Genomic DNA, 19,473 nt, shown 5'->3' on the forward strand with positions numbered 1-19,473 from the left:
TGAACGTCGACCGGGTATTAACAGGAGAATATTTTTCGGCAAGGTGATATTTACGAAGACAGGGAGGTCTCTTCCGTACAAACCTGGTTGGACAACCGTGTATACGCGTATACACAGACTTGTATTTAACCGTGCATACCCATAAATACGCGGAAACCATCGTACACGCGACCGTACGTTTCCGTTTGCGGACGCCCAGCGTGTGTATGTACACGAAATACGCATCAGCGAGAAGTGGCCCGGCCACGTCTAATACGTGTAATCAGCAAAGGCCGGGGCGTAACATCTGCATAAATGGAATGGCTTACAGGGATGCATATCATAGGCGAGGCCCGTGCTCCTGAGTTAGACACCCTGTCATTTACATAAATACATTTCGATGATTCTCGTAAAGTTGATTCAAGTGTCAAAGGAGAGGAATTTTTGGGAGTGAAATTTATATCGTGAAAAATTACTCTCTCGATACTATTTCCAACTGTTTCCTTTCTTTTTGGTTAGTTGCTTTTAATAAGATCGTTTGAATCTAAAATGAAATTATTGCATGAAGGATCAAAATATCAAATTAAAGGGAAAAAAAAAAGGAAGCACAAATTATTGGCTTCAATTATTTTAAGAATTTTAGGATTACCAGAACAGAGAAGAAATTTTTTTTCAAGTTATTTCACCCCTTGATATCGTAAACTACCGTTATTATAATTTCACAATAACGAGATACAACCAATTCGCTTCGAGGTATCAATATCCCATTGGGAACGATCAAATTTCGAAAGTCGAAGAAAATTTTTCCGATATCGAGGAAATTTCACGATTAATAATAAGCACGGGACGGGAGGAAAGAATTCACTTTTGCGAGATAAGTTTTTTTTTTTATAAAATACCAGAGTGTCAAGTTCCACGGATACCTCTACTTGCCAAGAAATCCTGTGGAACTTTCATATTCCCTTCACGCTCGGTTTTCTTATTTTAATTAACCCCTTGAGATAGTTGCTCCCCCATGCCTTTGAAATCGTTACGGTGTTGATAAGCAGAGGCTTGATGAATGCCGAGATTCCTGTGCCTTTTGTTTTACTGATATAGCCTTCGTTTCAACAAGCTATACAGGCGAAAGGAAACCTCTTGTCGAATAAAGATTTGCCTCTGGTTTTTTATCCTTTTCATTTACATATTTCGTTAATTTGGAAAATATTATAGAATTGTTTCGTACAAATTATACAATTAATAAATACTCAATTTCTAATAGAATTATAATTTTATAATTATACGGTATTTTTATCACACACAATCTTTAATTTCGAATATCTTAAAAAGAAATTAAAAAAAATATCTAATACGATAATTCGAAAATAACAAAATAATGAAACACCAATAAAGGATGGCAAGATGAGATAAACAAGATTCGCCTACAACAAAGGATCATACCATCGCCGATTTGAATCGTGGATCAACCATCGACAAGAGAACCGGATGGTCTGCAATTTATATCCGGTCCCGGCCAATCCCACCACGGTGTAACGTCTGATCGCGTTCGACTCGATCGTAAATTTAATTGTGTAACGAGCAAACGTTCGCAGATCCGCCACTCTCCTCTCTTTCGTCTCTCTTTGCTCGAGACCGCCATCTCGTTCGCGTGGTAACAGCTCGTAATTACTGGCCAATGCGGCCAACCATTGATCCCGAGGACCATTTGTTTCCACGAAGATCCGAATGCATTGAAAGAGGAAACAACGTTTCGAATTTTTCTTCGAGCTCGATCAACCTTCACGTTTCTGCGAAATCTGATAAATTTGATTCCTTTCTTTTTCTTTTTTTTTTTTTTCGATGGAAAATTTGATCAAAATCTGATAGAAAAGATCTGTTGTTCGTGGATGAAGAATTAAAGTATTCGTCTGATCTTGATATGCAAAGAAAATATTTGAATATTACTTTACAATGTATTATTTATTTAGATTCAAATATATTATATTTTACGTTATTAAAGTAAGGGTTAGATACTTTGCAACCATTCAACTTTACGATTTTCTGATGGATGCTAGGATTGTGATGAACACAAAATGAATGTGAGTTAAAAAAAAGAATATATAATAAAGACGAGAAAATAGGAAAATTTTATGAGATAAGAGAACTCATAATACTCAAATTGAAGTATATATCTTTTTACATATCGTGGAACTGCAAATATTTTCTATTTATAATGTATATAACTATATATTTAAAAAAAGATCGAAGCTTAATATTTTTAATCAACGGATTGTGATACGATGCAATGATTGTTATCAAGTTCTTCGTTTCTATGGCATCAAATTTCTTTTCTATAAAATGATAAATGAAAATTAGGAGATTAGAATTTAAACGAAGAAAAATATTTCTCAATGTCAAATTAATACTATTTATTCTATAATAAATAGTATCGTGAATAAATGGATAGTGTTAGACGTACAAATGCACGTATTTGCGCGAGTAAAAGAAAAATTGTTGATGATCGAGGATTAACTGGATACTGGAGGGAAATCTGAATGTACGTGGAGCGTGAAATAAAAGGGAGGTAAAGCGGATGGAAAGTAAAAGGGGTATCAAGAGAAATAAAAGAGAAAGTGGGATGTTGAAAGTGCTTGTTGAAAGATGGAACGAGTAAAGGAGAGTTATGAGACTCGGGCACGCAGAATAACTCTATTTATTTTTTATATCGCTTGCAGATGCAAATGAGGATGAAATGAAACTTTATACCACTTGAAATATTTCAATGTTTCGAGAGCCGGGTAAATTAACTTTTTATAAGTACGATCTTGTGGCACTTTGAACAATTTCTGAATAAAAGTTTTAACGTTTTAATAACACGTTATTTTGCAATGTGAAAAATATACGGTTAAAAGAAGAATTTCAGAAATTATTCTCTTTTCAAATATTTTCGCTTCTCCGTGGATTCGTATCCAACTTACAATATTGACGTTCCATGAATTCTGTTTTTAATTTTTATCTTTGTATTTTCATTTACGTTGAACAAATATTTTCATTCTGATTATAATGAATTTTCACTGCGGTGTTATAATAGATCATCCACCATATATTTATCGATTAATTATCGAGTAGATTTCGAATTTAAAGTAATCTTCGGAAAATCATTGTTCATTTTTATAAAACTATATTTCGATCCTATTAATATGGTATTTTTATTAAATCTAAAGAGAAAGCTATCACCTATCATTGCCTATTATAAAATAAAAACGTGATTAATCCAGATACTAATAACGATACTAATAATTAGAATTAATAGTTTATCTTATTCATAAAATATTCCACATTTATTTTCACATCGTATTATTATTGTCGTTCTAAATTTAACTAAAAATATTGAAGAATATTAATCAAAGCCTACATGTTATTATTAAACAAATGGATCAAACCTACTCGAACTCTAAATTTCAGATTCAATCTCTACATCGTTCGACAATTTTTTTTTATTCGATATTCACATCGTAAGAAAAAAAGATCAATCAATTACCTGTGCTACAAAGCAAGTTGACATAAGCACGTTCGAACCATTCAAGTAGCTGTAAACAAGTGGAAGACACAGCTTTATGAAGCAAATTCCCCGTACAAGTATCCAGTGTACAAAATCGACGTTAAATTCCGGTGTCGATGCGCCATTCCTCCGATTTCAAACTTTCCTTCAACAGATTTGAAGGAAGGTGTGCAAGTTGGGCGGCAAACTTTCGTCGCCTTTCGACCTTCCCATCTATCGAGTGGTAGTGAAGTTAAAACGGCACGTGTCCCAAATAAATTGGACCCAGAAGCGACCGATTGATCAGCTGCAGTTAAGTGGCTGTGCATTGTCGGACATATTGCGCGCACGTGCGCCGACGAAAAATCGAAAGTATCGGGCGGAAACTTGTGGAATCTGGCGCGAAACGTAAATTAAATTTCGGACGTTGAATATTGAAAGTTTGTTCGACCGAGAAATTGAAGAGATGCTTCCCACGAAATCGCTACGATTAGGGGTTTAAATGAAAAAGAATCCAGAAATGTTCCTTTTTCTTTTTTTTTTAAGAAATATTTCGAGAGAATCTAGGATTGAGAATTGTTTGTAAAGAATAAACTTCTTTAGGAAGCGTTTTCTGAACGAATAATTTAAATACAAATGGAAATGTTGAAATATTGAAAATTTGTTGGGCCGAGAAATTGAAGAAATGCTCTGCAGATTAGCATTTTAAATGGAAATGTTTTAGAACAATATAGAATTGGGAATTTTTTGCGATGAATAAATTTGTCTATGAAATTTTTGGTATTTCAAAAAATAAAGTATATTTTTATTTTTGTTAAAATATTTCTATAGATTCAGCCGAGCGTAAGAATCAAAAATTCTTTGCAAAATCTGGGAAAGAAGAAAAGTAGAGGAACGAAATTCTCTTCATAAATTTTTGATATTTTAAAATGGGGCAAAGTATTTTTATTTTTATTGAAATACTTTCACACTTTCAGCGAAATATATGATTGGAAATCGTTTATGAAAACCCGCGAAAAAGAAAATTCGCCATAAATTTCCAACTCTTTCGCAAAGAATTGATGCATATTTCCCTCTTTATTAAAACACTTCCATAGTTCATCTAACGGAATATAAAATAGAACATTTTTCGTAAAATTTTTAATAAAAGGAAATTCTTCATAAATTTTTGACGTTTTATAAAGAACGTAAAATATTTTTACGTTTACAAATATCGTTGATCTTAATCTTTACGATTGGTAAATTTTTTTCAAAAAAGTGATGAAGAGATAAGAATTACGCGATTAGATGCTGGTAAGAATCAATATCAACGATATTTTCCTGTTTACCATTGTGAAAGAAGAACGTAACAGTATCGAATTGGATTAAATTAAACAGATAACAGAGCGTGACGAGGCCGTTATTATGCAATACTCTCAGGTGTATAATTGAATTGTGCCGTGTGTTGCTCGTGACGGTGTAACACTCTTGTAAAACATCAATTAGCCACGGTCAATTTAAATTAACACATGTACAACATCTTACGCAGAATCTTTTCGTGAAAAAAATATGCAAAAAAGGGCTCATCGATCGATGATTTTCATAATATCGTAACAATTGAATCTTTTTTGTGAGAAAAATTTCGTGAAAAAATTATTTTAACAAATTATACATCGACACGAGCATTTAATATCTTGATACACTTAACAATATTTTCATGGGATGATTACAGGAAATAATATCTATAATATCGATATATTCGTCCTCTGGGGGATTTATCTCTTTAATTCGTTGATTAAAATGCAATGAACCGTGAAACAAAAGCATGGCAAGAAAGGATTTATGAAGGGCGAATTCCATACTGATTAAATCTTGATTACTTTGTAATAATACATTAAAATATCGATTGGACGATATGCGACGATACAGGAAAATTTATATTATTCGAACGAGTTTATCATTTTTGACGCAATTAAATCGATATTATTCGATATTGTTTCAAATTCGAATTTTTCTCTCCGTATAATTACACGTGATATTCCTCGTTTTTTATCGAATATTCACGGATGATCTTTTAAGTAAAAGATTTCTTCCCATATCTCTGACGAGATCCGAGATCTTTCATTATGGAAATGTCGCAGGATATGATAATAAAACGCGAACTTAACGTACCCTTGGAAAGCAATCGACAATAAATAAGCGGAGATAGGTTTAATAAAGGCATATAAAAAAAAAGAAATAGAAATTTCACAATCACCATTACTCTTAATTCGACGACTCTCGAGGATAATATTTCATATTTAAAAGAATACGATGCATCAAAGTTCATCGAATATGATTAAACTTCAATCAAAAAATATTCCACGAAATTTTCTGCTATTTCTTTCGTATGCTAATGTAATGAAATAGACTTTTTTTTTAAGAAATGCGACAATAAACAATAATAGAGGTTGACTCATGGTTGCTCGAATCAAGATTTTACCGATGAAAACACAGAGATGGATATTTATAAAACGAGAGACGGCCGAGGTAGACCGCTGGTCGATCTCCTGAGAATAGATCTCTAAACCCAGTTATGCGATTTATTCCGAGCCGGATCGCCAGCTATTTGGAAACCTTCGATTTTCACCGGAGCAAAACAGGGAGGAGCTCTCGTGAACGAAAATGAGTTTTACCGTCGCTGGTTATTCGTTTCTGCCTTCTTCTTTCTCATTTCACAAAGGTTGACAAAATGTCGCATGGGTTTCCTCTCGATACGATTTTCTCGAACCTTTTTTATTTTATTTCCGATACCGAAATAAAATAAATCCTATATTTCTCCTTTTCACTTTAAACTTTTTCGAGATGTGAATAAACGATCCTTAATTTGTATGTAAATGAATTATAATATGTAAATGATTAAAGTGTAAGAATAAATAAATAGATAATTTTCTTTCTTCGTTTCGTTGAATTAATTTGCAAGAATAATTAATTTCATCGTGAAGGAACATTTCTTCGAAAAATGATTTATTGTTTTCTATTTTTTCTTTTGTTCTGTAACGATAAATATAAAAATTCCATATTTTAAAGCAATAAATATTGGAAAGGATCAATTCACAAGGAATAAAATCAAGATTTATCAGATGGAAAAATATGGAAGGCCAGAAAATAATAACGAGGAAAGAAACATTTGTCGTTAACTGCACACATAATATATTTTTTTGTCTTTTAACGATATCTATATATTATTTATGCAAATAAACGATTACGCCATCCTCGAGTTTATGCAAATTCGTTCTAAATATTCATGTGTGTTCAGACACGAACCGATAAAAAGTAAAATCACTTGTCCACTTCCTGACTCGCTCTTCAAGTTGCTAATTAACCAACGGATCGAGCATCGGCGTCGAATTTATCATTCGAATTTGTCGTTCCATTCGTTTCGTCAGCACATCGTCTGGCGAACGACGTAAAATCTATTCTCGAACGAGAGAACAGCGTGAGTCATCCGGTGGCGAAACTCATTAAATTAATCGACGATGCATTTCTCATCTGGGAATCGAAAGAGAATCTCAAAGGATACATCCAAATGTAACTAATCTAATCTAACTGAAGAAATCTCCACCAACGAAATTAAATTCGAGCATTTTGCACGAAAATTTTCACACCTAACCTGAATGAAAATCGTGAAAAATTTCAAGATTTTCATAGTGATTCATTTTTGTTCTTATCTTTGAAACATTTGATAAACAATTTTAGTATGATTGATTAGAAGAAAAAAGACGACGTTAAGACGTAAATAAGATTTACAAGTTTTTTCCTCTGACGATTACTAATGTATATTAATAAATGTTAAATAAGATGATTGTAATTGATCACGTTTGCTAACACAAACAAGAGATGATATTTCTTGGATTATGTTCTTGAAATCAAGTTTAATATTTGTAAGATGCAGGATAATTTGGTTGGTTCTCGAAAGGATACGAAATTTTATTTTTAAAAAGAATCGAAATTAAACGTAATCAGATATTCGTATACTCGAAGAATATTTAGATTCGATCTTGAAATGAACCAATTTTATTTATTTTTTTTTCTTTGGACTTATTTTTGCATATAAAATAATCACATTAAACAATATTGCTTCTATTTGATTTATCATTTTCACATTGCATAAAGAAAATTTTATTTAAAACTTTCACTATGCTTCAATGTAAATTTTATTATATTTTATATAATATCATATGATCTTTCAATTTTACGTGTACAATATGATATTATTCATACTTATTTCACTATAACCTATAGTGCATGGATTTTCTAATAACACAGCAGTATGTGTTTTAAAATAGAGTACCTCTTGTTTCAAAACAACGTATGGCCATGTGTATCGAAATAATGTCAAGAATATCGGAATATCATAATAATATACATTTCTGGGTAAATTAAAATTGTATTTTTTCTGTGAAATAGAAGATCAATATCAATTTTAAAATACAAGCAAGTATTATTACATATTTCTTCTAATGTATGACATTTATAATCCTTTCTTACATTAAATCTTGATTGGAACATAATAGAAGAAAAAGAAAATTCCTATGTGACTCTTATATAATTATCACAAAGAAAATTCCATAGGTAAATTGTACTCTTGTATTATGAATGCAAGATAAAAATATTCTATAAAATTTAAACGAATATTGGCTCTACAAGGAATATCAATTACTTTCAATCCTTAAACTAAAATGCGCTCATTCCGTGTTCAAAGAACACGGAATCGGTGCAAACCAATTGTAGATATCGGTTGATTGTCGGTAATACGATTATGCTACTCGAATCCAATAATCGGATTCTGCATTGAGAAGTGATGGAACCTTCGGTTAGACAGTCCTGATAGTCTCGATACTTATTTGTCCAAACGATTCCGTAGGGGATTTATCAATTCTGATCTCCTCTGATCTCCTTCCGGCCAGTCTATTATCCTGAATTCGTTTAACTCTATTGTGCATCGATGCGCTTCAAACTGGCGTCTATATTCATGCATACGTACACGTAAAGATCGTGATGCCAGATTAATACACGGATACATCGAGATAGGAAATATTTTTAAGAAATTTTTCGATAGTTATAAATTTAGATGATGAACGAATATATGGACAAGGATTTTTTAAAGTTTTGAACAAGTTTAAATAGTTGAATCTCAGATTTGAAACTGATACTACTCGAATCCAATATCCATTGTAATTTTCTTCGTGAAATTATTTATTTATTTTTAATAAAACTTTATTCAAAAACGTATTGCATTTCAAATATTCAAACGTTCAAATAATAATAATAAGTTTCCTAATATTGAAATTGAATAAAAATCAAAAAAAGAATGGCAGTTTATATCTAAACAACAAACAAACAAAATTTGAAGAAATTTAGAAACTTTAAATCTATTTGATTATTGAATTATATTTCTCAATATAAAACTCGATAAATTTGTGAAATGAACAAACAAAATAATAATTTAATACACATATATATATGTTTATTTTTCACTAGATTTTCAATAAATGTATTAATTAAATTTTAATGAAATATTTGAATATTTGAATCGATCAACTTTAAAAAATCACATGTGGAAGGTATCAAACGTTCGAATCACTCGATTCACTCGAAGTATTTTTGATCAAACGAAGACAATTACTAGACTGGCACTTGACCATCGACGTTTCTATTACCCGGTTCTTGCCGCTCCTATCCGATCGTTACTCACGTTTCCAGGCCGTTTGCCATCGCTTATGGACTCAATTTGTAAACCCCAATCGGTGGACAATGAAACGAACGGAGAAGGTGAAAGAGGCGCGAACTTGATCGCATGGAAACTAAGAAACTGACTCGTTCCAGTCAATGATTCTTTCCCCCAATTTCTCTCATATATTACCACGATAAAATATTTCTAAATATTTAACACTTGATAATATTCAATTTTGTAATTTTCATTCCTTTAAAAAGGAACGATATATAAATGCGATAAATGAATTTCTGATTCTTCTTGAAACATTTTGGATAAAAAGTTATATTTTTAAATAGAAATTATGTATAATGTTAAATTGTCAAATATAAGTGCAATTATTGATTAATGTGAGAATAATAAGAATAATATTCATCGAAAATATTTGTTATACAGTGGAATTAAATTTTTAGTTTAATAAATGTTTTCCGGGATATCAATTTTGAAAAATTGTCAAATACAAATACGATCAACTGCAATTATTCCGATATTTTCCAATGCATATTTTCGAATAGGGAAAGAATCATTTATTTCAAATTTTCAATATTATAATATTAGCAATACATATTTTAAATAACTTGAATATTAATTCAAGCATTAGATGAAGCGAAAGATACAACGAATCATTAATTATATAACGTTAAACTATAACTCGAATACTTCCAACAATTAATATTATACAACTTTGGACTTTGCATTAAAAACGTGAATAAATAATTCACGTTTTATTTCACTTTAAATACGATTCTCGATTTGGATAATCCTTTATTATCTCCCGTTAGAGACTTTTTTTTTTTTTTTTAGAAATAAAGGCGGTATCGGCCACGATTCAAAGCGGTTAATGGAGGAAGCGCGTATATTCGCGGCCATTCATTCACAATAATCGTTCAAACGTCCTTCGCTCGACGCATGCTAATAACATTAGCGTGACAACGCGGCTCGAGTTTACGATTCTATCACGACGGCGTTAATGAGCCGATTTATTGGCGTGCGCTGACTACAGCTCGACTATAGATTTAACGTGATAACCCACCAAGGGACAACCGTTATCATGCAAAACGGCTTTCTCGGCTGGCATGCGACAAAAATTTCGATACAAATCGGGAAAACGAGACTCGGTGGTTTTCGAGGACGGTTCGTTAGCTGGTATGCGCAAATAATATCCCCGCGCTCTGCGCCATTTAAAAATTTCCATAACAATCGCGACTTATCCGTATGAATTCTTTCCACCCTCCGGTAGAGAGAAAATAAGAGAAAAAGATGGAAACGTGAAGAGGGAGGAGAATCGCGATTTGCTTGAGGGGTAATTCGAAACGTTCGTCCTCCGAGATGAAATGTAGCGATTGGGGAATTATAATGACCTTTTCATACATTTCATTCCTTTTTCAGGAATATTTCTGCATTAGATATATATTTACTTAAACCGAGTTCTTTCTCTTTCCTTTAAGTGATTATTTTAAACGAGATATTTATGAGATGTTGGTTTTACGAATTTTAAAATAATAAAGCTTTAGGATTAATCTTTATAGGATATTTTCTTCTTGAAATTACAAGTTATTCAGACTTCAGAAGCGTGAGATTTATAAATATATATTAGTAAGCTTCGCTTTGTGATCTCGGATGATGAGATCACTCCGTTAAAAAAAAAAAAAAAAGAAGAAGTTTAATCCGCTTTTCTTTAACCGCGAGCAACTGGATTGCATAATTTACGTTTCTACAAATCCTATGAGCTCATCGCGTAAACGTAAAAAATATATTTCGAGGAGAGGTAAATTTTATATATATAACTATTTCTTTTATCGCGTGTTTTAAATAACATCTTTAAATTTCGTCAACAGTTTTGAAAACAAAATTTTCTCGGCCGTTGTACGATAATAATTTTGATAATAATTATAAATATAGAATTACAGAAACGATTCCCCCTACTTTACTTCCATCCGTATCTAGATATATTTTTCGTGGAATATCTATAAGCTGGTTCGCCATTATTTTCTACGACATCTAGCCATTTCTTTGGCAACGTATCAGTTCCATTCTTGTGAGAAACTTGGATTCACGGTGAAAAATATTCCGAATAGAGGTAGTACTCATATTTCAAAATCTTCTCCTCGTTCGAAAATGTTGTGCAGTCTAAAAGAGGCAAACATCTGTTGGCGCCAAGTCGATAAATAGTGCTAATATTAGATATAGCATATTCGAGAATCGTATTTATAAACGCGGAAATATCAAATTAATAATAATTTTTCTGGATAAAATTTGCACCGAATCGCCAATACGAAAATTAAATTTGTTTGAAATTTTATTTGAATCCGAATATTTGCAAAGATCGTTACAAAATGACACGTGTATTTTTAACTAAATATCAATATGAACTCGTTGATTTAACATGTACACATTAATTTTGATGTGACATTGAATTCTATCCTTCTTCTAAATATATGAAATAATAATTTTCCCAATTTTTCATACTGTTCCAAATTACTATTGTTGCACTAATGATTCTATTTAATTTTCTAGATTCATTTGAACAATTAGATATTTTCATTTTGCAATATTCTTGATTATTATCTGACAATAAAGTGGAAATATAAAAAATCTAATATAAATTCACTTACAATTAAAATTATAAGATGAAAATGGATAAAATAGATTCAAAGCTGCTAAGTCAACAATATTTCTCTGTCAAATCCTCCATCAATTCTCTATTAATTATATTTGCCTATTCAATAGCCTCTAAAATTTCACTTCCAAGCAATCAAAATGTGTCAAATAAATATTTTCAATCATCTACTATCAATCACTATTCTTTCGCAATCAAAAATACAACGAAAATTATTAAACCGAATTCCCAGAACCAATTATTCCCAATTATACGCAGAAGTACAATCTCCCCCTCCGAAATATTGTTTCCAAGCAATCATATCCGCTTAGAAATTTTTTTCCATCGATCGAAACACAACAATCATACAGATGCGCGCAATCGCCTTTCTCCTTTCCTCGCCGATATAAATGTACAAGGTATCTCGATTCGAGGACGTGTGTACACACCTTAACGATCCCCGGGGCCGATACGTAGGAAGCTGATTACTCATCGTGCCGTCTATGCCGAACGTTTAGCGACTTATTGTGCCTGGTTATTGAACCCCTGGGAGAGTACCCGGCATATCCTCGCTACAGCCCCCCCACCACCCTTCTACACTCGCGGATATATAGCTTCCATTATAATTATACGAAGCCAGCTTATGTTGTACCTACGTGCATTCAAACGGATTGCGCAATAGAAAGAGACACGACAACAGGCACGTGGTTTATTAAATCGAGAGGGCATCGAAGATCGAGTTTCGAGAACGATAAGGAAGAAGGAGAAGGAGAAGGATTTATCGAATTTTTCTTTCTGCGGTGGATATATTGTTAATCCTGCTATGGCGCGTTTCTTAGAGTTGGGATTGTTTCAATTATTCAATTTTTAATTCTAGAACTGTACAATTCTATAAAATTATGACTCGCGTCGGGAAGATAAAATGGATAGATTTAAGTTGAATTTCTACGTTCTCAAAAAATCGAATGAAACTCTAGGATAATTAATATCTCCATTACGTTATAATCATTTCCGCGATAAAAATAAAAATTCGAGGATGAAATTTCATAATTTGCCAAAACCGAAAATTAAAAATCGATGAAAATATTGAACGAAAAATAAAGTAATAAAAAATAAAAATACACGAATAAAAACTCTCCGATAATAATTCCAATAAAAATATCAACTATCAATAAAAATCCACGCTCCCTTATATCCGATTTCCAAAAATGTGACACGAACCATCGCGTGATATAATTTTCATCGTCCAAATTTTTTCCAACGATCACAACCTGTATGACACTTTTGATAATTCGACTTAAGGCGCGTTTACATCATGTACACTCAAACTATAACACGATCAGAGCGAGGCTGGTTGCCCGATTCGGCCTAACTTCAAAATTTCTTCCCTGTATAACTTCACCCGATGTTCATTAATCCATTAATGAGTTAACGATCTGAGACGACAGAAGGCAGAAACTCGAGCTCCTTGCGGGCAGATCGAGACAAATGTAATTAATTAACTCATCGTGATCCAAGTTTTCCGCCTTATATATAGTATATATATATATACATATATACTTAGGGATATACTCTCAATCCTTCTTCTTAATGCGCACGAGATTGATCGCCATAATTTTGCGACCGTGTACCCACGCGTTCTAGAAATTCATAGCAATCTATTCCCACGAGCCGTGCGCCGAGATGAGCAGGGAAAACTGTTTGAAACTCGTGACAGCCTCCCAGGACGCTGCTACGTCAGGTTGCGCCTCTTCAACGTTCCAAACCTACGACTTCGACGGTTATAAGTCTCTGTTTTATATCCAATGTCTGTTGCGAATGGATAATTTCAATCGATCGTGGATAAATTTTGATACGGAGGATCTTCTTCGCGTGGATCGAATTTAGAAATTGTACAATAATTTAGTAAAAGTATTTCGATTGTCTGATATTTTGTTGATACAAAGATGATATTTCTTCAACTGTATATCGTTCACATCTCTTCAGTCTCAACTTCACGAATGTCTAGACACTTCTCAACTTCCGGAATCCGCCTGGAGAGAAAGTTTAATCGGGGCATTTTACTTCTAGGTGGCAGACGATTTGTTAACTTGACTGTTCGCGTTGCGTATTCGTTGCGTGTAATACCGTGGAATGGAATTAATTTTCGCGGGACACAGTGGCCAGGCAGCAGGAGGATATCGCGAGCAAAAGTTGCAGCGTGGGCGGTCCATCGCGAGACATTACGACAAGAAGATAAACGACCGACCACGCGAGACACCTTCTCATCTTTGTCCGGATTTTCCACACTCTTGATCCCCCTGGTTTTCGCAATTTTCACCGGGAGGCTTTCACGAGGAAAATCTATGGAGAGAGCATGGATCGACGTGGGTGGCTAAACGTATTGCGGCAAAACGATGGAAACTGGGCGAAGTGACGTGTGGGCACGGCCTTGTAATTTCGAGTTTTATCGCCGATTGAGCTTTTGAGTTTTCTTGGATTTTTAGTTTCAAAGTTTGGAAACGAGGAATAATTATTTGAGATATTTATTTATTTCGAACTAGAAATTTGAAATAATTATTTCTTTTTATCACTCAGTAGTTTTATTAATTACCATAAATTGAATAACTTTGATAGCTTTATTTCTGTTTGAATTACAGACACGAAAAGTAAATTCGAATTTGAATGACGTAATTCTGATGTGAATACGAGAACAACGTAATGATTAAAATAAACCTTTGGATAGTAGAATATATACCGTTGGAATATACCGAGTGTTTTCGAAATTGCTGTACCATCGAAAAGGAGATGATTCTAGATTTAAAAATAAATTGAAAATATAGAATAAAATATTGTGTGTACGAAATAATTATTTGAATAATACATATGAATGAAGAACAATGGATAATATTTGGATAATATTCGGATAAAAAATTGAAGATATTTAAAATACTCGAATAAAAATTGTATTCGAAAAATTTGGAATAGAAATTTGACTTTTGCCAGAATTTATCATAGTTTTATATTATACCTAACAACTGATATATATATATACCGTTCCAAGAACAGATCAGTGCCTAATAAAAGATATACAATTATCGCGTTTTCAAGATATCGTCATTGCTTCAAATAACAAAACACGAAACTTATTGTATAAATAAACAAAATAAACTAACAAAATCATCCATCACTTGGCAAACTGAAATATCTTTCACAAACAAGATTCTCACAAATTCACTATACTCCAATCTTAAAAAAATTATAAAATATAGTATAAAAAAATTAAAATAATACACAAATAATACATACAATAATTCTTCACCTATATATTCCACGTATATTTTTCTTTCCTTGATGAATTCTTTCGAATATGAAACCTTAAGAATCTCAAATAATATTCCAACCAAACAAAAATCAAATTCTACATTCTCAATCGTGAATCTCAAATTAATTCGCGTCCCAAAATTAACCAAAACGCGTTTATACGAAAATAAAGATTCGAGGTTCCTTCGGGGATCTAAAAAAAAATTCTATCCCACATTTTCGAGCATCCGCACACGCCTAGTTAATACCCAAGGACGAGAGAACAAGGAAGAAAGCGCGGGGGTGGTTATCGAACGCGGTCCAGCGTGCACACCGGTCGGTCGACAAATTTCAACCACAGAGCCAATATCGGGCGGAAAAACGCGTTTTCATCTGATCGAGGGCGAGCCATGGACCGTGTCTTTGCCTCGTTCGACTCGTGTGGGCATCGACGAGAAAGGGAAAGAAAAGAAAAGAGAAAAAAAAAAAAGGGAAAAAAAGAGGGTCGGACCGGTTCGCCGCCGTTGTTGTATCGGAAGAGAATGGAGAAAAAGGGGGAGGCGGGTCGAGGCGAAGGCAAACGTATGACGTCGTTTCGCGGTTCGTGAAAATTCCGGCATTTCAAATATTAGAACGAGAGCACCAACCGGTCAAACATTTATTTAACCTCGCTTTCGGCCCTTCCCTCTACCTGTCTTTCGTCAATCCACCATCAATCCTCCGTTTCCAACCCCTATTTCCAATAGCATTGCTACGAATACTATTTATTCCGATAATATTTATCCGATTCTTGCGCAAGAATTTCGATAATTTTGCCAGATCCTTGCAGATATATTTGCGTATCAGATGTTAGATTAGTGTCGCAAGAAGTGGTGGATTTAGAATGAAGAATCACGAGTTGAATCATATTAATATACGTAACAATTTATATCAATGAAAATTAACTTTTTAAATTTTCTCTTTTACTAAAAAAAGAAAAAGAAAAATTGAATAATGTTATAAATAAAAACGAACAATCCACACCTCGTTGACGCGACACAAAATTCAAATCGTCCAATCACGAATATCGTGAGCCGAGTCGAAGAGGATTCGCGGTTGCACAAGTTCTCTAAGAAAACACAGCCTCGTAGGATGTAATTTTCATCCAATGAGTAATTCATATCGATTCGCCTCGAGGAGGAAGTCAATCTCTTGCGAGCGTGGAGTGTGTTACACACAATGAACGCGATGAATCTCTATCTCCTCCTCCTCCTCCTCCTCCTTCTTTTCACCCCCCGTTTTCACCAGCCATTGTGGCGAAGGAACGAGGTACGATCGCGTAGGTTTCGTTGGAAAATCGGCGAAAACCTCGATCCTCGGGCTATGAACCGAGAATAATCGAAAATGCGATTCCTTCTCTCGATACTTACTTTGCGAAATCGAGTGAGTTGCTTCGTATCGATCTTAACGCGAATCCGATACGCGACAGATTTAAACCACGCTTTTCGAGAGATAAGTGGGATTTTTCTTTTTTTTTTTTATCGCGCCTACCGAAGAATTTTCCATCTAAAACGAGGGAATATTTGAAAAGAAACACGAATTTTAATTAAGTTGAAGCTGGATTTGACATTTAAAATGAGGTACGAGGTAGTTTTTTTTCTTTTTTCTTTTCTGATGGGATTTAAAGAGGTATTTAAAAGATTCTTTTTTTTCTTTTTTGATGTTTAATTACATTTGAAAAGTGATACGTTAAGATCAGATTTAAATTGATATTTAAGGAAATGGCAAATTAAGGGATTGCGTTTAAATGGAATATAATTTTGTTCCATATAATTTTCTCGCCATAAAAATAAAATTATATATCCAACTTAACTAAATATTAATTTTAATTAACGATTTCCCTGCACTTTTCCTTCTTTCAAGCGACAAAAGTTACTACGCGCGCCATCTGTTAACGCAACATTATAATAAAACTCGGGGGAAAAATTTATATTACAAGCGAAGCTAATTATTCTCGCAATTTCTTCAAAATTATCTTCACAAAAATATAATTCTCGTTTACCGTCTTCCAATTTAAAAGCTTTCGTTACACATTTTTTTCATAGGATGAAAAAAAAAAAGAAAGAAATAATTAAAATAATTACATTTAACAATCTGGTCCGAACAAAGAGCACAAAGAGCTCAATTTAAATCCTCGTTAAACCACCCTGCCGTTTCACACTCGTCATTAACACCACGCAAAGAATTTTCATCAACGCACGTACATCCCATCTTTATATACCTTTTCTTTTTTTTTTTTTTTTTCATCCTAGAATCGTCTCGTCTCATCGACTTTGCTATAAATATATATACGACTGCATCTAATCTCAGAAACTCGAACACGAAGTGAAAGCAATACATCCTATGCATTCAAAGGTGTTCTTAATTAACACTAAGAACATTATTCGGCGGTCGTGTCGATTATTGAAAACGTGCTCGACACGACTCAAGGTCCTCGAGATCTTGCACGATGCGAAATTAACGCCAACAGACTAATTTCTCTCCGATCCGGTCTTAATTAATCCTAGATTCTTATCTTCGTCGTGATTTTCCACCGACACGCTTCCACGCATAATATCCGTGCCGATACGTGTATGATAATATGGAAAAAGATACGCGCCGTTACTGGATCAAGAACGAGAAAAAGTCGTGGATTAATCCCCCTTTAAAAAAAGGAGAAACAAGAAAGTGAGCAGTATCCTGCTGCGACCTAATTAATATGCGACCTAATAATTCGAGGAACGTAAGATAATATATAATGGAACGGATGATTGTGAAATCCTACACGTCCAGATAGATAATTGAAAATGTGATTATTAGTTTTGATTTTGTTATACAGTTGGAAAGAGATGGGGCGAATAGTTTAATTAAACGAATTAATACAGAAAAAGAATTCAAGAACTCGTTCATCTATTCGAGATTAATCTATTTTTTTGAAATTCTAAAATCTACCTGTATTTAAATTGTTTGAAATTAATTTCGATTTACAAAGCGAACGAAATAAAGGATTGAAATTTATTTTCATCTGATACATAATTTCTCTTCTTTCCTTAGAACTTTTTACTCGGATATTTTAACTAATTATGAATCTGAACAATATAAAGGATCTAATGAAAGTACCATTTCCACGTGTCATTCATAAGAAAATACGAAAGAAAGATAACGAACGTATCAACATTGTTCAATTTAATGAAATATATGTCGAGGAAAACGAGTCAAAATTACGAGGAAAGAGACCTACTTTTTCCTTCCTGGCATTATTTCCAGTTCCCAGTAACACGTCAATAGATCAGGATCAGTGTCATCAATCTCTCACGCCTCTATACGAACTCTCATCCCGTTTAATGTTGTTGATTTAACATGGCCTGAGACAAACAGATTTTTTTCATTGCGTTCTTCGATTCTTCTCTCGGTAAAATAGCAAAAGCTACGTGAAATTTATCTAGTTTCTTCTTAAATATATTCAAAAAAATTACGTAAAATTATCTTACCCGTTCTGAATAAATAGCTTCTATTTATCTTTCCTAATTGAACGAATCATTTTGTATAATCTAACCTCGTAATTTATAAGACCTTCTAAATATTCAACCTAAATTAGTAAGAAAGTTTATACGACTTAATATGTCTTAGTTGAAAGGCCTTAATTCCACTACGTTTACACGATATCTTTTCGCCCTCGCACTTACTCGAAACACGCCTGCAAAGTTTGCTCATATATCTTAGGAAACAGTTTCTGTATAATTCAGTTGTCCCAACACGAGGTAGGTAAAGTACATCGAATCTCGTGGGATCAAAGGTATCAGAGACGGGTCTCCAAGTTCTCGATGCATCTCGAAGGCTCAATAAACAAAATATTCGTCTCCAACAAAGTTCCAACTAATTATCTATGATTAATTATAAAATATATTAAGCCTCCGGTATTGTGTGCGATTTTAAGCTATTCAAAAAAATAATATGCTTTGAAAATGATCACGTAAGAGAGATATATTTGAGAAATATTAATATTATTATAAGACTTACTTGGTTTGGAACCCTTCGAATTCTTCTTGTTGCTCGCTGATGGAAGCTTCGAGGTCCAAATAGGCACCATAGTCGCCATCTTTGTAGAGCTGGAGCGCCGTATCATCAAGCTGAAACAAAAAAGAGGATATATTGTTAGTAATATATCTCGTTGAATTAAATCTAATTAACGTTAAATTAATTATATTTCATACGAATGATATAAAATATAAATACATGATGTTTACGTAGCAAAATATTTATTAAATATAGATTGAAACATAAATTTTCATTTATGTTTGACGATATTTAAATTATATAAATACCAAATTCAATTTACTT

The 19,473-nt window shown here is 33.2% G+C and overlaps 1 protein-coding gene across 2 annotated transcripts in view; it reads right to left on the reverse strand.

The window, feature by feature from the left end:
- The window catches only part of LOC409786 (jazigo), a 189,278-nt gene that overhangs the window by 109,129 nt on the left and 60,676 nt on the right, over window positions 1–19,473 (reverse strand). For both annotated transcript variants that reach the window (XM_026441389.1, XM_026441392.1), the window contains exon 2: window positions 19,153–19,262. In XM_026441389.1, the coding sequence (XP_026297174.1) occupies window positions 19,153–19,262 (110 nt within the window). The remainder of the gene's footprint in view (window positions 1–19,152; window positions 19,263–19,473) is intronic.

The sequence above is a fragment of the Apis mellifera genome, linkage group LG6, assembly GCF_003254395.2.
Source record: "Apis mellifera strain DH4 linkage group LG6, Amel_HAv3.1, whole genome shotgun sequence".
Classification (NCBI taxonomy): domain Eukaryota; kingdom Metazoa; phylum Arthropoda; class Insecta; order Hymenoptera; family Apidae; genus Apis; species Apis mellifera.